Here is a 24,205-nt window from a genome sequence, read left to right on the forward strand (position 1 = left end):
ATGCACTGAAGACAAATATAATATATAACATGAACACAAAGCATCGGGAGCAGTATCAGAGCTAATTAACAGAGATTTGAATTTTTTTTTTTTACAAATTACGATATATGAAGAAAATCCCCAAAATTAGCACTAATTTATTATCCATTCCTGATTCCCTTATCACAATTACAGCCAAACACAAATCCTTCCAAGACGCTTCATGGCTGTCTGATTCCTATCTCAGCTGCTGCAGTATTTTAATTGAGTTCTGTCATCTGTCACCTCCACCGTTTGTTATACGCTCCCTCAGAACGTGGCAAATCTCTAACATGCTGGAGGTCTCACCTAAATAATCCTCTACACAGTATAAATAATAGATTTATTCATTGTCTCTGGTGAGCTGTTAATTGTTGCACTTCTGCAGAGTTTTTTTTTTCTGGCTGCAGAGGAGTTAGTTTACTTAAAAAAACAAAAAGGTACGGCTCTCGACAGTGTGCTGCATGTCTTTCCTCAATCTCATTCCCATTTCACGCTGCTCTGTCCTGTCAAATAAAGCTTAGAGGCTGGAAAAAAACATTTAAAAAAAACAAAACAGAATAACACTTTGGAAACACTAGGGAATCCAAAAACGAGGACTCAATAAACCTGTATGTTTTAGGTCATGAACGCCACTTTAGCATTTAACAGTGGCGTGTTGTCATGGCAATCAAGGCAATCAGAATCAGTGCGTAACAACTATATATAAATAGTTCTAAAATATATCCAAGTAAGCCGGTTTTCCCCTCTCTTCTGCTGCTGAAGCTTGACTGAACTCAGTGTCTTTTAGTGGCCTCTACAGGTCACTGGGCAGTACTGCGTGGGAAGCATGATTCTGCTTCTCCCACATCGGCTCAAGTCTGTGTCCGTGTTCAGAGACTCGGTCATGCACAGGAACTTTTAGAACCAGAGTGAACAGTAACTACTTTTAGAGGTTTGCACATGCTCTGAGGACAACACAGCCTCAAACACATGGATCTGAGCTCAAACCACGCTGAATAAACCTGTGTGGGAATCAAGCATGTTTGCAACTCTGCCTAACTGAGCATGCGCAGAGGACACGTTTCAATAAACTGACTTAAAAATGTTTAAGAGACAAGTCTGTGTTTGTAACAAAGGCTCTGTTCACGTTTATAATGTTTAGACGCTAGTTAGAAAACATGGGAGTTCAGCTCAGTGGGAGGCTAGGGTTCAAATCCCCTCCTGGAATACTAGATTACTAGGAATACTTTTTTTTCATGTTTGTGTTATCCACTAATTATTGAACACCCCAAGTTTGTTTGCTCATTCCACCGCTACTGGCTCCAATATCTGGCTTGCTGCTGGTGCTGATAATCGATATTTGCACATACGATATCTAGATTTTGATATTCATAGCAAGGCCCACAAATCTATTTGAAGTTGAAAATACAGTTCACAAATTAACTTTTTACTAATTAAGAAATAAATCATAACAAATAATAAAAATGATAATAACAGAATGCATCTATCTGGAATATAAAATACATATCTCTCAGAGTGAAGATTGATCCTTATTTTAAATACATGTAATTGAACTCAACTCTAATGAGTAAAGATGCTCAACCCACAATGTAAGAGTCATTTCCCTTTTTTTGTTTACTGCAGACGACAGCGTTTAGTGTTGATGTTTTTACTGGTTGATTGATTTGAGTTCAGTTTGGACCAACTCAGAAGAAGAAATTAATTTATTGATTGTCATGACATCAAACTTTAGTGCTACAATTATTGTGAGAACATGACCAAACAACAGTGAAATCTTTCATTTTCTTTCATTCCCATTGTCTTATTCCTCAAGTTTGTGATCAGATGTGAAATTGAACTGTCAGAATGACTTTTGCATTTTTTTCAGAATTTAGCTTTTCACAAATAAAACTTATTTTTTAGGTTTTTGTTGTTGTATTTTTGTCTTTTTTCTACGGTTATCGATTAACTGAATAATCTTGACATCTCTAGATACAAATGAATGCTTTAGGAAGATAATAACTTTGCTTTGGTGCTTAGACGCCGGCAGGTAATGACGAGCGATGCACCGGAGCCACAGAGACGATCAGAGACGATCAGAGACGATCAGAGACGATCAGAGACGATCAGAGACGGTCAGAGACAATCAGAGACACAGGACTCTTCTCTCGGGTGATAGACTCTGGAGGTGGTGAAAATACAAATGCCTGAAAAAGGGAAAATTGACATATTCTGTGCAAAGGCAGCGCTGGAGAGGAGGAAGTCTGCACGAGCTGAACCACAGGAGCAAGAGCAGAGTATAAAACATGTCGGCTGATGCTGAGCAGAGATGGACACACGGGGCGGTGCACAGGTGGCACTGAGCACTGATTGGCTGGTGCTGTGTGGTGATGGGCGTGGCAGGGCAGCGAGCATGAGGCCATAAACAATGAGCGAGCACTGGCTGAGCGGGCACGTTCAGATGACTTTATTGGTACAAGAGTGGGTTTGTTTTGCGGCGTTTAAACAGTGTTGATTCTGAAGCTTGTCGAGGTGGACGTCCAGGGCATTTGGACGCTAATCAGGTCCTCAGGGAAGAGAAAGAGAGAGAGACTGGGACAAAAGGGAGACGAATAGCCCATTAAAGGACTGATAGTAAATAAGAGGCTAGCTTGATAGAAAACAAAGAGGTGTAAGTTTCTGTTGAACTTTTTCTTCTACTTCAGGAGGGCGGGGCTTACCACAGAATAGAATAAATATCTGAGTTTATATCCGGTCTAAATTCGCAAATTGACAATGAATCTTGGATGAGAGTCGAAACGTCTTGTTTTTTCTAGATGATACAACTGAACCTTTTTCTACAATGGAACACTCCTGGACGAATGAGGGATTACACCCACATCTTTACCCACAGCTCCATTTCTCATTCAAAAACAAAAGAGAGCCACTGGTGCCAATCATAAAGCTGTTCTAAATGCTTCTAACCACAGCACACTATGAGAACATCCTCACCATTTATGATAATACATATCTTGTGCCTCTATGTCGTAGTCGTTCTTTGAGACGTGCGGTGAGCTTTTCTTGCAAAGTATAAAAGTGGCACACATAGAAGAGTTCATCTCGTCTCTCTGTGGGGGTTTCTACTCTTACTCGTGCTCCTACAAAGAAGGGCAGTGAGAACTAAATCAAATACAGAATTGGATTTGGGCGACAGACAAACAGACAGACAGACAAAACCTACAATGATTTTTTTTTTTTAAACAAACGAGTTGTGCATACCTGTTTATCTGAGAGTGAATGGTTGGAGAGAGTAAGAGATGAATCGCAGTAGTGGGCGGAGGCGAATACTCCTTACTGTAACCTAAGGCTATAGGAAAGGAAGCAAGGAGAGAGGAGGCGTCTTTGAAGGGCGAGCAAAATGAAAACTTACACTAACAATTATAAAGCACGTCTTCCAAGAGGCTATATTTGCAACTGCGTTTCTTTGTCTTTGCTGCAATTGTATTTCGCAGGTGTGTGTTCAAAAACGGCTCAGTTTTACTTTCACGATATTTTATGCAGAGGTTTTTATTTATTTGTTTCCCCAAAAAGAATCACCTTAAAGATAACCAGACACAGCTCTATAAAACAAGTATTGGCAGAAATTATTTATGCGGGGAATGTCAAAAAGACCCAGGTTCTTTGATGAAACAGAGGCTGAGCAATGAAACACGTCTGCAACAAATGCTTTACTGTTTATATTAATTCGGTTAATGTTTCTCACAGTTTATTTGTCTGTCTTTGTTTAACATGTGAAAAATGTCATGCATATTGTAGTTGTGCACTGCCTGTTGAAAAAGTAACGACAAAAAAGCCACAAAAAAGGAGCTCACGTTCTAATATTTGGTAGAACCGTTTGTAGATTTGCTGTGTTGTAGTTTCAAAAAGCTTCTGCAACATTAAAAGATTTATTTCCATCCAGTGTTGCATTATTTTTCACCACCAATGATTCGACTCCAAAAAAACATATTGACATCTTCTCCATGACCACGGGATTTGTCTTTCCACGTGGTTGTTTCAGAAATGAGACTCCACTCGCTGCATCAGTCGGGTTTAAACACCGTGTTGCAGCTGAAAGATCATGGCTCATGCAGCAGTTCTCCAGCAGGAGGAGAAGACCTACGGTATGTGCTTAGTTGAATCCAAGTGGCGACTTTCTTTTTGGACAGGCAGAGTACATCTATTTGAACGGTTTGAATGACCAAAAACTTAATTGATTTAGTAAGTCGTTTAATTTATTGTACAAACAACAAAAAACCTAACCCCAACCCCAACCTTAACCCTAACCCCAACCCCAACCCCAACCCTAACCCTAACCCCAACCCAAACCTTAACCCTAACCCCAACACTAACCCCAACCCTAACCCTAACCCCTAACCCCAACCCTAACCCCAACCCCAACTGCAACCCCAACCTTAACCCCAACCCCAACCTTAACCCTAACCCTAACCGCCACCCCCAACCCTAACCCCAACCCCAACCTTGACCCTAACCCTAACCCCAACCCTAACCCCAACCCTAACCCCAACCCTAACCCCAACCCCAACCTTAACCCTAACCCCAACCCCAACCCTAACCCCAACCTCAACCTTAACCCTAACCCTAACCCCAACCCCAACCCTAACCCCAGCCCCAACCCTAACCCTAACCCCTAACCCCAAACCCCAACCTTAACCCTAACCCCAAACCCCAACCTTAACCCCAACCCCAACCTTAACCCTAACCCCAACCCCAACCCCAACCCTAACCCTAACCCCAACCCCAACCCCAACCCCAACCTTAACCCTAACCCCAACCTTAACCCTAACCCCAACCCCAACCCCAACCCTAACCCTAACCCCGACCCCAACCCCAACCCTAACCCTAACCCCAACCCCAACCCCAACCTTAACCCTAACCCCAACCTTAACCCTAACCCCAACCCCAACCCCAACCCCAACCCTAACCCTAACCCCGACCCCGACCCCAACCCCAACCTTAACCTTAACCCTAACCCCAACCCCAACCCCAACCCCAACCCCAACCTTAACCCTAACCCCAACCCCAACCCCAACCCTAACCCTAACCCCGACCCCGACCCCAACCCCAACCTTAACCCTAACCCTAACCCCAACCCCAACCCCAACCTTAACCCTAACCCTAACCCTAACCCCAACCCTAACCCTAACCCTGACCCTTGTCGTTTAGACCTCTATAAACATGTTCTGAAATGCGTGGGATTCTTGAATGCATGTGTCCGTTTCTCCTGCAGGTTTAAAACATGAACTTTGAACAGCATTCAACAATTCAAGCATAAATCACAAATCTAACCCTCGTCAGAAAAAAACTGCAATTAGAAATTTGGAGAAAGCTTTTCAGCCCTACTATGAAATTACTTTTTTTTGTTTTAAATGTACTATTTTGAATTAGATGTAAACAAATACATGTATTGGAGCACACACTCTGATGGAAGGAGCCTCCCAAGTATTTTCTCAAAGACAGAAATGACGTCACTGGAGCGGCAGGATTTCTTTCTTCAACACTGAATTGAGTTTTTTTGAACTTCTTTTGAATTCCACTTACAAAAGCAGGTGTTACTCAAGGGAGGGACTATACATCTTAAGAGAAATGTAAATGAAATATGTATATTTTATCAGATCCGTGATGTACTTCTTTAACATTCTGGGACTTTCTTCTTCTGCCGAGACAAAAGACGCTCAATCAGACGAGTCACTCTTTGAATAATGGAACAATGTAGAGGATGTTATTGTAATTCAGTCCATGCATTTTTGAGACGAGTGCGAATATTTTTGCAATTAACAGACGATAAACATCCGTCATCATTGTAGAGTTGCCTAAATTATTGTGTCAAAACTACACAATATCAGTATAACGTTTAAGATTCCAGATGTTATCTTAATTCATTATGATTAAAATATCTTAATACCGGATCAAACATAAGCAGAGTTAAAAAACAAAGTGCGAACGTGGGACAATCATGTTCACTCCCTGCCAAATAAACCAATAATTTTCAGGCATTTTTGAAATATTGAATGATACAAGCGCAAGGGCTGTGATGAAAATGATTGCTCCAATGACTTACAAAAAATAGTGTAATTAAAAGCACTTGTAATTAAAGGTGCTGTGTCTGATATATGTGTTAAACTTTTTTTGTAATTCTTTGTGACTAATGCCTTCCAAGCAGTTTATATGAGGTTTCACAGTTTTCAGGGGTCATCGCGAGTTCGCTGGTAAAGCTAACAAAAACTAGCATGCTAAGAGTGCACTTCCTGCTTTGTGGAGAGTAAAAACGTTCAATAAAAAGATAAAGAGCTGGACTAATTTTCACCGGAATAGATGCTTTTATGATACATCGATACTGAGGCTAAACAAATGTGAGTTTTTGTTCATTAAATGGAAACAAAAATGGTACAGACGCTTTAAATTCTGTTCTGAAAAACGCGCTCCTTCTGCTCCACTCTTTTTGTAGCTCAAGAATCACTAAAGATTATTAATGATACGTTTGTCTGATTCCTCCACGGATTAACACATTGTCCTTTCAAATAATAATGATTTCAGTCGGCCCCAAATATTTGTGATTATGATATTATTCCCGCCACCATCGAGCAGCTCTTACATGCACAAGATGAAAGTACTTTTTAAAGTAGTCTTGCATGAATACTTGTACTGTACGTTGGTTGTGCAGAACATCATTAACACACATCCTCCAAATCTGTCCCCCTGAGGACGTACTCTGATGTGCAGCCACTTAGTCATTGCCTGTGTGTATATTTGACTGTAGCTAACAGGGTATTTGCATGTTAAAATGATCTGAGCGTGACCTATTTTACCAACGAGGGTTAATAAATATCCAACCCTAGTTTTGGTTCGGATGGTGCACGGACTCATGTTGAGAGTTTAGTGTAGACTTTGCAGAAATTGACTCCTGGTCAGTCCAAAATCAACACAAAATGCCAGTTGAGACAAATTGTAGGGTTTTTGGGGGGGATTTGCGATTGCTGAAGTGTCTATTTTCCAGAAGAAAAAAAACAATCCTCTGCAGCAGTAGCAATCTGTGAAGCAATGACTACTTGTTCTTTTTTTTTATTTCTTTTTGTGGCTTTTGCAGTAAATAAGTTTGAAACGTTGACACCAGGAAGCCGCCGTTCCCACACACTGACAGATAAATATAAAATACTAAGGAGCGTGCGCTAAAAGGATGGACAAAACATCCACCCACATAAGCTGCATTTAGCCTGCAGTCAATTATAGTTAGTCACTGCACTATAGGGAGTCATGACATGTATATTCTATCATTCAGTCATTTACACTTGTTTGGCTAGTGTCTATGTTTATGATCTTTAACGCTTTTGCAAGTTACGATGCTTATGAAGAATGTGCTGTGAACAAAATATTCTTAAATCCAGAGTAAAAGACAAAGTGAATGGGATTTCAGTGAAGAAAGAATATTACAAAATAGGAAAAACAAGGTCGTTTTGGCAAATGGAAACCAGTCAGATACATGTGAGTGAGGCCAGAGTCTGGTTTTGTCATGATTCATTTATTTAATTGGGGATTGTAATAGAATTTAACAAAGGCACTCTCCTCATTCTTAAATGTTACTGAGTTTAAACTAGTTTTTCCATTTTATCTATAGCTATTACTTCATAATCTATAGCTATTACTTAAGCTCAAATACAATTTTGAGGCTAGTAAATAGTCCCCCCCCCCTCTCGTTTAATAGAATAGCCAATTAACTGACTTTTCTACACTGGAAATCCAAAATTGTTGCTGTTGTTATAAAGACCTAAAATCATTTGTATTTAGATTTGAGTATTTTGATCAGTTAATCCTTGAAAATGTACCGTGGTCGACTTTTGAAGAGAGTTTAAAGAGTTTCTGTGTGAAGTTAAATAAGTGAGAAAGAAAGACATTTATTTTAGAAATAATAGTAATAACTGAAATAAAACAAATAGGGACTGATTCTTACAGATAAAGCAACAATCGTTGTAATAGTTGCACTGGAAAAATGGCTATTGTGTTTGTTTACCATCATAGAAGTACCAATTGTAGTAGTGCTAGTTGTAAAAGTACTTTTATAGTATGCAAGCATCATACTCAATATTTGCTTTTCCTTGTTTTTAGACAACAGAGCAGAACGTTTATAGCTTTATAAGTTTATAGGTGTCTTCAGCATGAATCATATTCTTGTGTTGCGCTGTTGCAAGCACATATTTTCTTAGCTTTGCATACAATGGATTGTGTACTATACCATGCATTATCCTCCAGCAGTTTTCACTTTCTTTTCCTCAGTTTGAACGTCTGAATAAAGCTAAACAAAGATATTTTTTTATGCCAGATGCTGCACCTTACTCCTGTGCTGCAAATGTACACAAAACCATGCACTGTAATGCATTAAAATATGGCTTTTCCGACCTGTATTTTCTTGTGGATGTGGGAGCCAGTTGAAGTCCGATAGGCTCTGAAAACAGCAGGAGGGATGAAAGGTGGAGTGTCTATGGTAAATACAGTGAAGTGCATCGTATGAAAGAGCTGTTGTGAATGAAATAAGGGAAGAAAAATAGCGACAGAAGTCTAGCCTTGGGAACCGTATTCACTAATCCATCTCGTTAAGGTGGCTTTATTTAAACGCTCCAGTCACAAATTCATTTCACACGCTCCCAAGGCTGTGTAAGTGATCAGTAAAGAAAAATACAATATATGCTACGCTTGTTTTGTGCCTGAACCTTAGAGACGGAAAATATGGCTGCTGTTTTTCACCTGCTTTCGTCGTGTTTCTTACCGCTCCACACAATATTCCACCAGCCCTGCTTTACTCTACTCCACAGCAGAGTTTTCAGTTTGATTACAGCTCTTAAAATTTGCCGAATGTCCTTACATTTTCATCCTCAATGCAAGCTACACTGTTTGGTCTAATGAAGCCTATAAGGTTTTTGTGGTGCCTGAGTGTCTGAGGCTGCCCTGTTGTTCTGACTAGGTTGATTGTCAGGTCTAATCTCTTAATTGGGGTTATAGCCTTCATTGTTCTCATACCTATTTGGCTGTGAGTACCATTTTTTGCCAGAAAATCTTTCCCGATATTGGCCCTGGTCGTTGGTGTCTGGCCCCACCCTGTCTTTTAGGGAAAGGGACATTTCCATCCCTCTGCTAAGGGTTATATAGAGGTCTCATGGTAGCTGGAGATCCCGGCGCTGGAATCTCCTTTCTGTCCTCAACTGTCTGCTGACCTAAGCCCATTTCAGGTAGAGGAGCCAATTTAGGAGCCTCACAAGCGGGGCCCCTGTTAGCTGTCACAATACAGTCAGTGTTGAAGGCATCAGATTCAATCATTATGCAAGATTCTTAAAAACTGGTTTGTTAGTCACATCATTTTGGGCTAAATGTACTTTCATCAATTAGAGTTGAGTAAAAAATTGTTAATTGTATAATAGACAAGTCTGTTTAAATCAAAATGATAAACCTTAATTACAACATCTCTCTCCAGGCATTGGTACCCAGGATGGCACAGCAGAGAAGGACAAGGATTTCAAAGGGAAGTCCCAAAAGCAGGTCCAGTTCAACCCGGGTCAGACCAGAGCCACGTGGAGGGTCCGGATCCTCTCAGACGGGACATACGAACAGGCCGAGACCTTCCAGATCCTCCTGTCCGAGCCTGTGATGGCAGTGCTGGAGTTCCCCTTCATCGCTACAGTCGAAATCCTCGATCCAAATGACGGTGCGTGAACAACATCTGATTTCTTTATGTTTTTGTATTTGTTTTAAGAGATTTCAGCTCACAAGCTTTATTAGACAGGACAGTAATTACTCTGGGGTGAAAAGTAGAGACATTCAATAACTGACCCCGGGGCACCGGAGCCAAATTATTCATTATAAGTTGATTTAACTTGTTTACAGCGGTGCAGCTTTTCTCAGTGTGGCAGAACAACCTTAGATGCTTTAGAGAACTCGACTTAAACGGCGTGTGAGCACTAAAACAATCCACCAAACTATTACAGAACACTGGAAGATGCCAGGCCAACCCAGACCGCTTGCATCTGTCACCATGAAAGCCAGTTACACCTGCAAGCGGCAATGAAGGGCCTTGAACACCCACTAAACCTGTTTTTTGGTCATGAACATTAACTTGGAACATGTGAGATGTATTATTACTTAAATAATTGTCAACCAAGCTTTTTAATAGGCTTTCTTTTAGGTTTGTGAAACTATTAAATTGTTGAAAATTCAAATAGAAAATGTGTATAAATGTTATGTTACGTTTAAAGAATTACATTAGGTAAGCGTGCTGTAGCATATTTCTAGTAAAAGGTAAAACTATATTAACTGTGTATTTTGGGCCATGCTCTTTTAGTAAAGTTCAAGTTCTTTACTGGTTCCACTTGTGCAGAAACGATCGGTCTTGAATTTGAGCTGCACCAAAAACACAGAGAAGGATCTGTCTGAGTGGTGTGTGAGAAACGGTCCGCAGTAGATTCACTTATCGAGCACTGTCCAAAAATAAGATATGGGCCTTCAACAGTCCTGCTCTGACCCTTTTCTGCGAGGTTTAAAACGGGATTGAGCCGACGTGTGTGAATGTTCTGACTTCACAGGCTTGGGCTCTTTTTGAAAAACCACATATATTTGTCTTTTGAATGATACATAAATGTTAGAATGTGCCGTAGACAAGAGCAATTTTATAGCACCCACCATGAAGGGACAGTAAACAAACACTATATTAAGCCTGAATACTTGTTGTAATTTCAAAATTGCGTTTTTGATCAGATATTTTCCTGACATCAAAAGATTAATTAAAATGAGCTTCAAACCTTAAAAGAAAAAAATCAAAGTTTGATATATTTAAATACAATCATAATAATTTTATTTATTTTTTAAACTAGTCTACTTTTTAAATCTAAAACATAATAAGGAAACTCACAACTAGCCAAAACAACATTCAGTAATTGTTAAAGACAAAATGGATCATTCATAAAGTCATTATGTCCTTACAGTATTTCACCAAACGTCACTCGTCACAACAGAAGGAATTTAAAGTATGAATAACATAAGTATGAATGACATAAGTATGAATAACATAAGTATGAATAACATAAGTATGAATAACATAAGTATGAATAACATAAGTATGAATGACATAAGTATGAATAACATAAGTATGAATAACATAAGTATGAATACTCGTGAGATCAAAGCAACACCAAGAGTCAGGAAACACTTGACATAAGAGGGAATATGCGTTTGAACACTGCGGTAGAGCAATAAAATGCAAATACATTCACAATTCACACAAAAATGTTGACGTTTTAGAAAAAATTCAATTGCTTGGTTCATAGATTTTAAAAAAGCATTGCAGGGTTTTTTGTTTTTGTTTTGTTTTGTCAGAAAAATGTGCTAATGACACAATAATGATGTATGCGACTTAGTTGTACAATTAACTACTAAATAGAGTTTATACTTGACAAAAAGCAAACGTATGTGGTATTTTAGCTGAACCACAAACAGAAAGTATCAAAAACCAAACAAAACATATTTATTCACATCGAAAATAAGCACTTTACAGATCAATAAAATCAAAATGTCATTATCCACAGATGTTGAATTGAAGTGAGAAGGACCATAAAACACAATTGCTTATATTACCATGCACAATTATTACACGCTTAATTTACCTTCTTTTATCTCCTGCTAAAGGGAAACTCTCTAAGCACTGACACGTCTCCTCAAAGGACCAGCGTTTGTCTCAACCTAAACTTCCATCTTCATTTGTAACAACAGGAAGCAAAGCCTAATGCATTTTGAAAAAAACTTGCCCATCTCTTTTTGCCTCTCTCCACCTCTGTCTTCTCTGTAAATTGAAATGTTAATGGAATATTGAGTAGGGGCTGCTCCTCTATTTAGGCTTTTCTCCTCTGTAGCTTTTACAATTTTGAGACGTTTTTGCAGAGCTTGCTCTCTCTCTCTTGCTCTCTCGGTCTCCTTCCTTTTAGTGTTAATCATAAGATGCAAATTATAGCAATGCTGCAAACAGAATACTGTATCTATTTCGTCTAGTGCTTAAGCATCAATATGTTTTACACCAGATGCCTTTCCGGGAATATTTTCAGACTAATAAATGTTTTTTTGATGAAAAGTAGTATTGGTAATTATTAGGTTTGTGATGAGAATAAGGCGTTGTTTAAAGGTGTCAGTAAAGTTTTGGGAAAAAGAAACTGGCACTAAAACTTGTAACGTTTGTTTTTATGCCTCTGCCACTATTGAACGTTACAGTGTGACCACATAGGAACGACCAATGAGATGCTATTCTATGGATTTTATGAACATTATGCATGTTATCTGTTACATTTCTAGATAATGGATGCCAGATACTGTTTAAGTTCTGGGAGCCAGTTCTATAAGGGAATCCCCCGACTCGAGGGGTCCACAACGTTTTCTTCATTCATTCAAAAACATATATAGCATTGGTTCCACACAAATTGTAACCTGTATTGGTTGGAAATGTGTGGAAAAGGGACGAGAATTCATGTGGCTTCTCCCATCTTTACTTCTGATAATATACTATACATACTATTATTTAAATGAAAGTGTTTCAGGCAAAAGGATCTCTTCTTGATTTGAAGGATTTGACATGACAGCGGTGTTGTAGCAATAGCAAATATTTCATCTCTTGAATTGGGAAAGGTACTCACAAACCAAGAAGGAATCATTTGGCTGAAACCCATGGAAAGAAAATTCAATATTTCCACATAACAGATCAACTTTTCCCCCGGGCCTTATTTATGATGATTTTGCTAATGTCTAATAATGTGCCCTTCCTGATTTACCCCAGCTTGGCACTGGCACAGACATGGTCAGTGATGTAGTCAGCCACCCCTATCATCACCCTCCCCTGTGGGTTAATTACACGCAAGCGTTCAGGACAGGGGCTGTGTTGTTTAGCGCTGTCTCTGGAGATGGTCATACATGACAGATATGTGCCACTCCGCTCTCTAATGGTCCTGCTTGAAGCTTTAGCTCTGCCAGAGGCTCTGGACCCTTCCTCTAATGATGAAAACGGCCTCTGTCTGCTCCCCTGGTCTAGCCTCTGGGACCCACCTTCCCAAAGGACGTGTCAAACAGCTCAGACCAGCATTAGGGCAGAGAGGAGACGACTGAATGTGCCTTAAAATTATAAACTATAAGTGCTCTGGCCTTGTCTTCCAGTATCCGAACATGCGCCGCAAGCGTCTCCATTGCGTTTTTATAAGAGATCACACAGCACCCATCCCTCTGTATTAGCCTGTTGCTGCTTTTGATTAATAACCAAGAATGCTTTTTGTCCTTCAGCATCTCTACGCCCACTCAACGCCGCAGCAGCAGCAGCAGCCACCCAGCTCGCTTTAATTACAGCGTGTTATGGCCCACTCGCTCCTAAAAACTGGCTTTCATATATAATCCATGTGTGGTGCTGAGTCAAGATGAAGGTGGGGAGCCTGCTGCGTGGCTGTTTGCTAGCAGCAGCCTCGGCCTCTCTAGCCCTTTTTGTAGTTTCCTCAACAGCGAGGATGCACCACTCGGCTGCAGTTTGTGAAGTGCCACCCCACTATGAACCCGGGTCAGTCCTCTTCATCATAAAGACTTGGATTCTGTGCCTTGCATTACTGCAGGGAGGGAGGGAGGGAAGCAGCTCAGTAATCTTACTTTCTGTACTTTCTTTTCAATGTTTTTTTTCGTGCAGTTGCCATTGGGACTTTTTGTGAAGAATGTGGGATACTTAATTAGCGTTATACAAGGAGTTACTATATGCTCAACCAAAGTCATAAATGTGTAGCCTCAGTCAACTTTTATTAACACTAGGATATATTTCATTGATCTCTGTAAAAGGGGAATTTGACCCGTCCTTCAGTGCCACTGCGCGTCAGGAGCGGGGCCACAGTGCAGCGTCTGGGGACCCATCTCCAGATCTTGAGCTCGACATGGTCAGGACCACCAATACCAATAACTATTATTGTTACCAATATACAACCAATTACGCTGCGTTACAGTTTCCTCTGAGGTCGTAAGTTAGACCTCAGTGACGCTTTCTCAGAGTTTATGTTCCAATTATCAAGTGTGTTACTGTATCCACTCACATGAAAGAAATAGAAACTTGGAAGTTTCTCAACAAAATTGCGGATTCAATTAAGTTAAGTTATTAACAAGTAGATTGTTATTACATTTATAGTTAAAAAATATCCTTCTGAGGTTTTAAGGATAAATTGCGAGGCTGTTCCAGTTTACATATACAAGTCGGAACATTTGGCCTCTGCAGCGCAGCATTAGTAAGTAAGTAAATTTGATTTATATAGCACCTTTCACAGACAGAGGTCACAAAGTGCTTCACAAAACACAGAATAAAACAATAAAAACACAAAAAACTTACAGTGAACAATACATATACAACAATATACAGTAAAATCAGTCCGTAAAACAAGTGCATTTAAAAGGCTTGACTAAATGCGACAAGTTGGCCACTGTCCAGGGTGTACCCCGCCTAAGGCCCGAAGTCACTGGGATAGGCTCCAGTCACCCGCGACCCCGAAAGGGAACAAGCGGTAGAAAATGGATGGATGGACTAAATAAAAAGGTTTTAAGCTGACCCTTAAAAGCAGTAACTGAGTCCAGTGACCGTAGGGAGAACGGAGAACTTAGCCTGTAAGTGTTTATGTTATATCCCGTAGTGCAAGATTAGCTGTGTTTAAGCTCCTGTCATAGACATAATAGCACTGAACATTGTCAATAAAACAGTTATATTTCTGGATATAAAGAGTGGATGCTTTAAAGGTGTTGGTCGTGTGTTATCTAACTACAGCTGCAGCCGCTAACTCCACTAACAAGCATCTGCTCAGGAAATCTTCATCTTCTTAGTGCTGAAGATCTGTATTTGTTCATGTAATATTATCATTATGAAGAGAGAGACAGGCAAGTTTGCAGTTAGTCAGTAACAATAAATCTATTCTTATGTCCGGTAACATTAGATTTGAGGGCAGAGAATGATTGAAAAGATACCTCTCACTGAGCTGTCACAAGAAAAGAAATATCATTTCAGGTAATAGCTGTCGGCTGCTGTAAGACTGTAGGTGTTTTAATCAAAAATGTTTAAGGCAAAAGGATTTATACCAATGAACATGATTATTGTGGTAATGAAAACTTTTTAACGAGACATTTACACACACAAATTGTAGCTGTTTGGTTAAATTTGTGTGTGTGTTTGTGCAAGCACTAGATTGATTAATTTGTAGCAATTTTTCAGCATTAGTTTTCAGGCGTAGCACATTTGCACTGGTTTGTCATCTCGGACTGTAATGATTACAAATAGTGAGAAATTACCAGTGCTTTCTCTGGGGCCAGCGTGTTGACTTTCACTTTTTCTATCAAAAGGAGTTAGTACAAACTTGGCCGAGGGCATTTTTATTATTTATGAATGGATTTATAATGTATGAGTTTTGTCATTTTGTTTCTTGTTGCTGGAGATCAGGTGATTGTTTTTATAGCAGCATGAATGTTTTAAGGACTTGACCAACCTGCCAGGAAGTTTTGTTTTGAGACTCCTATTTACATTGAAGCACTTAAGGTAGCTATAACATTTCAGATATGGTTATCAAACAGATTAAAAGTCATTATAAGTCGAGAGTGTAGCGTGTTGGCAGAGACATCTCTCCTCCAAGCAAGAAGGTCACGGGTTTGATTCCTATTGTGTGTGGAGTTTGCCTGTTCCCTCATCAAAAACATACCTCATTTAGCCTCATTTACGTTTAGATGACTTCTGTTCAGTTGGTCCTCTCCCTTCTGAGCCTCAGAAAACACACACTCAGATGATCCACTTTAATGACGTCATAGGCAGAGCTCCGAGATCGTCTGTGCTGTTTTCACGTCCATGAATCATAGCCAGACAAATTGCTTTCATTACAACAGTGAGCTTGTATTAGCATGGATTTGTGTTAGCGTTCCAGCTACAGACTTCAGTGGTTATTTCCTCTGAAGCCTGCAGATGGAACGCTAACACAAATCCAGATCGGGGAACGCCTTACAGATAAAATGATGTGTGCTTTGATTATTTTACGTTCTAAAACATGAGATGCCAAAGTAAAGTTACTCCAGACAAGAGCATGTGTTTAAAGGCCAATAACAACACAAATAATACATAATGTGGGTCCTTTAACTTATATTGTGTGTATCCCTTCATTCTGTATTGTTGTTTTATTCATTTTTGTCTTATTTATTGCTCACAAGTTCAGCTCCACGTGTCATTACACCGTGAGAGTCCTGATCTATTCCCTTATTGCTAAAGAAGAATTAGCTTTCCTGTTCCCGGATAGATTTTGAAGTGCTTCGGTTCTGCTGTGTGTGGGTTCGGTCTGGGCAGGGTGGGCACAGCTTCAGCACCCTGGGGAGCTGCAGATTGTGGGCAGTCACAGAAAGCCCGAGTGCAGGGCTTTCTGAGAGGCGAAGATTGAACCACGGAGACAACAATTAGGTCCAGAGTCGAGCACAGCGCTGCCCCCCCCCCCACCAGGCATAAGATTGTCTTATGTTGATGGCTCTATTGGTGAAGAGTCATCCCAGGTGCCACAATCCCTTTCTTTACGTTGTCCAAATTATGCTCTTATACATTTTCCTCTCATTTGTCACACTCTGGGGCTATACTATAAAAAAAAACAGCTTTGAGCTCAGCATTCGCCCACTCAATCACAAAGACCCTTTCAGCGCTTAAAGAAGAAAGAGTGGTGCTCTATACTTAACAACAATAGATCCATTAAGTTAGCATTACCAAAAGTCATATTGTGAATAACATTGACAGGCAAATTTTCAGCTTGGTTAGATGTCAAATTTCGTCATATTTATAAGTATAGGCCCTATATTTTTTGTTATCCTTGCATTAATTTTGAAATATTAATTAATTTAAATTAGTGCTGACCCTAGCGATTATTTTACTACTCAAATTCTTTTTATCAGTCCAATAGTTTAGCAAAAATATGAGATCGCCACCCTCATAAAACCCTCTTTCTTAGCACGTGCTATATTTGAAGTGAAAACGATTATTGGATTGCTAAATAAGGCGACGATTATTTCAATAATTGATTAGTTGCGATTGATCGAAATGACTTGTTTCAGCTCTTGTTCAAATCCTACATGAAAGGTGCACTAGTAAAGCTTGTCGCCATGGTGATAGTCTTGAATGTTCCTTGAATTGGTCGCATCCTCTCGGAAAACACACATGTAATGGCCTTACCGTTATTACACATGTATATGACGTGTATCTTAACTCACCTTACTTGTCTCCATGGAGATAAGAAAGCCATTGTGTGGAACATGTGAGGCAAAGCAAAACCTCTCCATGGAAACAAGCAGATGGACCTTCAGAAAAGAAGATACATTGTACACTTTTTTGTTAAGTTAATTAAAAAGTTTAACAAACAGACAATTTTTAGTTCACCGAAACAAAAATAGATACACTTGGAATCATTTACTATCACACATTATAAATTAGAACCAAAAAAAACAAACAAAAAGGAAGAACATTGATGAAAATGTATTTAAAGAAATGTTATTTAATTGTTAAAGTTAGCTGAAGTTTTTAAACTCAAAGGAGAAAGGGCACTGCTCTTGAAACTGTGTGCTTAACTTATCTGAATCCATCACTTGCAGAGCTCTATGGAGAAGAAGAATCATATGTTCTGCGGCGATCTGAATTTGAATGTTGCCTGTTAGAGTTCTTATTGGTCCCGGTGCGGCGTTGGAAAAACAGCTCCCAACATTTATTGTTTCTCTAATACCCCTAAGTTCTTCTTGTTGATAGATGATGCCTTCACTGGCCCAGAGTCTCTCTCTCAATCACATATTTCTCTTGCCGCGGCGAAACGGGAGACGAGGCGCAGTCGAAAATGAGACAGGGGCCGGACCTGGTTTGTGATGCACTGAGGCTCCCAGCTGATCTGCTCTGTGGGCTGTGGTAGTGGATAGAGCTGCATATGTAATTGTAACAGCGCCACTGAAAAACTTCCAGAGGGGGGCCTCTTTGAAGACAGTTGCATCGAACCTGCATAAAAAAATAGCAAAAAAGATATGCGATGGAGTTATTTTGGAATTTAGATGAGCCGACCGCAGGACTGCAGCTTCAATACGTCTACGGGGCTTGGAACTTTTCTTTTTTGGCTATTGACACATTCAGTCCCATTACCCACTTCGACTAGTTGAATTTCATGACTATATTATTGTTGTAAAGGAAACGAAAAACTATTGCGGAACTAGATATTCAAGTAAGAAGGCCTTTACTGAAAAAGTTCAGAATGGTCTTGATCAAAACTAGTATTATTTGACAGGGGTATTGTCAGGGGCAGAATATCAGGACCTGTGGCAGTACTCTGGAGAAAAACTCTTGATGAATGGATTAAAGTTGTCGGACTGGGTGTTGACTGGTGTATTAAATTGCAGTTTACATGTTATAATAAGAACTTTTTCATTTTAATTGTGTACACTCCTTATGATTGTCGACAAAATGAAAATTAATATTTGACTATCTTGCCTTCTTAAATACTTTTGTAGAAAGTTGGGCTTTATCCAGTAAATACATTGTAGAGGACATGAATGCTGACATTGCAGACATGATTTATCTCTTTGTTAAACATATGGTACAGTTTGGTGAGGATCATAACTGTGTCTTGTTTCCAGATCGTAGTTCCATCTCATTGAGGCTTTTAGACCGCTGTATAAGTACATCTGATGCACATATCTCTCTTGGGTCTATGAACATATTATATAATGTGTTTACAGTGGACCACATACCAATCTCTATTAGAATAAATGTTGAACAATTACATGCGTTGTCTACAAATAATGACCCTGTGAACCAAGGACCGAGGAGCTGGACCGCTCGTCCTATTTCACTAAAACAAACAACAGACTAATTATTTAACAGGATTAATTTAGCATATGCAATCCCTCTAATGTGAACCATTAGAGGGATATTTGGGATATGTGCTTTGGACTATCCTTTTAAAAACAATCATGTTAAATGGCCTGGATGGAATAGATATGTAGCTGTGTGTTACAAACAGTCCCAGGAAGGTACAGAAGAGTGGGATTCAGCTCGTATCTGGCAGCTTACAAATGCCAGCTACAAATATGACATTAGGTTTATTTCAAGCAATGAACAAAGTATCAGATCAGATTCATTGGCCATTAAATTTTTATGAAACAGTGTTATGGGTTTCTGGGATGAAGTGCGTGCCCTGCCACGTAGATGGCATCACTGGATCAGACATAGTGGAACGCTGGAGAATGCATTATAGTCTTTTGAATTGTATTTATGCTAGTGATGTTTTTAATGTAGAGATAATTGGTAATGTATTGCTGTAACTGCTCATGATGTGTACCAAGCAAGGTTTACTGTTAAAGGGACAGTAAATATGTCTCATTTTGATGGTTTAATGTACCTTCATTATTTCCAAAGTTACAAGCACCCTAAACATACTATTACATGGTGTATAAGCCTAAACATACTATTACACGGTGTATAAGCCTAAACATACTATTACATGGTGTATAAGCCTAAACACACTATTACACGGTGTATAAGCCTAAACATACTATTACATGGTGTATAAGCCTAAACATACTATTACACGGTGTATAAGCCTAAACATACTATTACATGATGTACAGGCCTAAACATACTATTGCATGGTGTATAAGCCTAAACATACTATTACATGATGTACAGGCCTAAACATACTATTACATGGTGTATAAGCCTAAACATACTATTACATGGTGTATAAGCCTAAATATACTATTACATGGTGTATAAGTCTAAACATACTATTACATGATGTACAGGCCTAAACATACTATTACATGGTGTATAAGTCTAAACATACTATTACATGGTGTATAAGTCTAAACATACTATTACATGGTGTATAAGCCTAAACATACTATTACATGGTGTATAAGTCTAAACATACTTTCACATGGTGTATAGGCCTAAACACACTATTACATGGTGTATAAGTCTAAACATACTATTACATGGTGTATAAGCCTAAACACACTATTACATGGTGTATAAGCCTAAACACACTATTACATGGTGTATAAGTCTAAACATACTATTACATGGTGTATAAGCCTAAACACACTATTACATGGTGTATAGGTCTAAACATACTATTACATGGTGTATAAGCCTAAACACACTATTACATGGTGTATAAGTCTAAACATACTATTACACGGTGTATAAGCCTAAACACACTATTACATGGTGTATAAGCCTAAACACACAATTACATGATGTATAAGCCTAAACATACTATTACATGGTGTATAAGCCTAAACACACTATTACATGGTGTATAAGCCTAAACATACTATTACATGATGTACAGGCCTAAACATACTATTACATGGTGTATAAGCCTAAACATACTATTACATGATGTACAGGCCTAAACATACTATTACATGGTGTATAAGCCTAAACATACTATTACATGATGTACAGGCCTAAACATACTATTACATGGTGTATAAGCCTAAATATACTATTACATGGTGTATAAGCCTAAACACACTATTACATGGTGTATAAGCCTAAACATACTATTACATGATGTATAAGCCTAAACATACTATTACATGGTGTATAAGCCTAAACATACTATTACATGGTGTATAAGCCTAAATATACTATTACATGGTGTATAAGTCTAAACATGCTATTACATGGTGTATAAGCCTAAACATACTATTACATGGTGTATAAGGCTAAACACACTATTACATGGTGTATAAGCCTAAACATACTATTACATGATGTACAGGCCTAAACATACTATTACATGGTGTATAAGCCTAAATATACTATTACATGGTGTATAAGCCTAAACATACTATTACATGGTGTATAAGCCTAAACACACTATTACATGGTGTATAAGCCTAAACATACTATTACATGGTGTATAAGTCTAAACATGCTATTACATGGTGTATAAGCCTAAATATACTATTACATGGTGTATAAGCCTAAACACACTATTACATGGTGTATAAGTCTAAACATGCTATTACATGGTGTATAAGCCTAAACATACTATTACATGGTGTATAAGGCTAAACACACTATTACATGGTGTATAAGCCTAAACATACTATTACATGATGTACAGGCCTAAACATACTATTACATGGTGTATAAGCCTAAACACACTATTACATGGTGTATAAGCCTAAACATACTATTACATGGTGTATAAGTCTAAACATACTATTACATGATGTACAGGCCTAAACATACTATTACATGGTGTATAAGCCTAAACATACTATTACACGGTGTATAAGTCTAAACATATTATTACACGGTGTATACGTCTAAACACACTATTACATGGTGTATACGTCTAAACATACTATTACATGGTGTATAAGCCTAAACATACTATTACATGATGTACAGGCCTAAATATACTATTACATGGTGTATAAGCCTAAACACACTATTACATGGTGTATAAGTCTAAACATACTATTACATGATGTACAGGCCTAAACATACTATTACATGGTGTATAAGCCTAAATATACTATTGCATGGTGTATAAGTCTAAACATACTATTACATGGTGTATAAGCCTAAATATACTATTGCATGGTGTATAAGCCTAAACACACTATTACATGGTGTATAAGTCTAAACATACTATTACATGGTGTATAAGTCTAAACATACTATTCCAGGGTGTATAAGCCTAAACATACTATTACATGGTGTATAAGTCTAAACACACTATTACATGGTGTATAAGTCTAAACATACTATTACATGGTGTATAAGTCTAAACACACTATTACATGGTGTATAAGTCTAAACATACTAATACATGGTGTATAAGCCTAAACACACTATTCCATGGTGTATAAGCCTAAACATACTATTACATGGTGTATAAGCCTAAACACACTATTACATGGTGTATAAGTCTAAACATACTATTACATGGTGTATAAGTCTAAACACACTATTACATGGTGTATAAGTCTAAACATACTATTACATGGTGTATAAGTCTAAACACACTATTACATGGTGTATAAGCCTAAACATACTATTACATGATGTACAGGCCTAAACATACTATTACATGGTGTATAAGCCTAAATATACTATTACATGGTGTATAAGCCTAAACATACTATTACACGGTGTATACGTCTAAACACACTATTACATGGTGTATACGTCTAAACATACTATTACATGGTGTATAAGCCTAAACATACTATTACATGATGTACAGGCCTAAATATACTATTACATGGTGTATAAGCCTAAACACACTATTACATGGTGTATAAGTCTAAACACACTATTACATGGTGTATAAGTCTAAACATACTATTACATGGTGTATAAGTCTAAACATACTATTACATGGTGTATAAGTCTAAACATACTATTACATGATGTACAGGCCTAAACATACTATTACATGGTGTATAAGCCTAAACATACTATTACACGGTGTATAAGTCTAAACATACTATTACACGGTGTATACGTCTAAACACACTATTACATGGTGTATACGTCTAAACATACTATTACATGGTGTATAAGCCTAAACATACTATTACATGATGTACAGGCCTAAATATACTATTACATGGTGTATAAGCCTAAACACACTATTACATGGTGTATAAGTCTAAACACACTATTACATGGTGTATAAGTCTAAACATACTATTACATGATGTATAAGCCTAAACATACTATTACATGATATACAGGCCTAAACATACTATTGCATGGTGTATAAGCCTAAATATACTATTACATGGTGTACAAGTCTAAACATACTATTACATGGTGTATAAGCCTAAATATACTATTACTTGGTGTATAAGCCTAAACATACTATTACATGATGTACAGGCCTAAACATACTATTACATGGTGTATAAGTCTAAACAAACTATTACATGGTGTATAAGCCTAAACACACTATTACATGGTGTACAAGTCTAAACACACTATTACATGGTGTATAAGTCTAAACATACTATTACATGGTGTATAAGTCTAAACATACTATTACATGGTGTATAAGCCTAAACATACTATTACATGGTGTATAGGTCTAAACATACTATTACCTGGTGTATAAGCCTAAACACACTATTACATGGTGTATAAGTCTAAACATACTATTACATGGTGTATAAGCCTAAACACACTATTACATGGTGTATAAGTCTAAACATACTATTACATGGTGTATAAGTCTAAACATACTATTACATGGTGTCTAGGCCTAAAGGCCGTATTATGAAGCTGAAATCATTTAGACACATCAACTCTTCTTGGCCTTTTCCTCCATTGGACACAGGCATAGTCAGGATCATCAGGGTTCAGCAAATACTTCAGAGGTGAGCAGAGTTTTTTTTAAATAGTTGCAGGATTTGTTTTGGGTCTTCTTCCAGGTAGTAGTCACTGGAGCATAATCTCTGATTGGCTGCTGCGCCGCGTCTGCCGCAAAAATGCTCAGCTTTTCAAACTTTTCTGTGTCGGCCGCTCTGGCCGCGCATCCAAAGCGTCCGACGCTGCACCCCCAAAACGCAGGATTCACGCCCCAAAACGCAGGATTCACGCCCCCCAAAACGCAGGATTCACGCAGGATTCACGCCCCAAAACGCAGGATTCACGCCCCAAAACGCAGGATTCACACCCCAAAACACAGGATTCATGCCCCAAAACGCAGGATTCACGCCCCAAAACGCAGGATTCACGTCCCAAAACGCAGGATTCACGCCCCAAAACGCAGGATTTACGCCCCAAAACGCAGGATTCATGCCCCAAAACGCAGGATTCACGCCCCAAAACGCAGGATTCACACCCCAAAATCCAGGATTCACGCCCCAAAACGCAGGATTCACGCCCCAAAACGCAGGATTCACGCAGGATTCACGCCCCAAAACACAGGATTCACGCCCCAAAACGCAGGATTCATGCCCCAAAACGCAGGATTCACGCCCCAAAACGCAGGATTCACGCCCCAAAACACAGGATTCACGCCCCAAAACACAGGAGTCACGATTCACGCCCCAAAACGCAGGATTCACGCAGGATTCACGCCACAAAACGCAGGATTCACGTCCCAAAACGCAG

The 24,205-nt window shown here is 38.7% G+C and overlaps 1 protein-coding gene across 1 annotated transcript in view; it reads left to right on the forward strand.

Moving 5' to 3' along the window:
* The window catches only part of frem2a (FRAS1 related extracellular matrix 2a), a 146,933-nt gene that overhangs the window by 66,615 nt on the left and 56,113 nt on the right, over positions 1–24,205 (forward strand). The window contains exon 4 of the mRNA XM_072445928.1: positions 9,503–9,733. Within this exon, the coding sequence (XP_072302029.1) occupies positions 9,503–9,733 (231 nt within the window). The remainder of the gene's footprint in view (positions 1–9,502; positions 9,734–24,205) is intronic.

Source organism: Eucyclogobius newberryi, unplaced genomic scaffold (assembly GCF_026437365.1).
Source record: "Eucyclogobius newberryi isolate DKJ021-1_F unplaced genomic scaffold, fEucNew1.0.hap1 SCAF_15, whole genome shotgun sequence".
Taxonomy (NCBI): domain Eukaryota; kingdom Metazoa; phylum Chordata; class Actinopteri; order Gobiiformes; family Gobiidae; genus Eucyclogobius; species Eucyclogobius newberryi.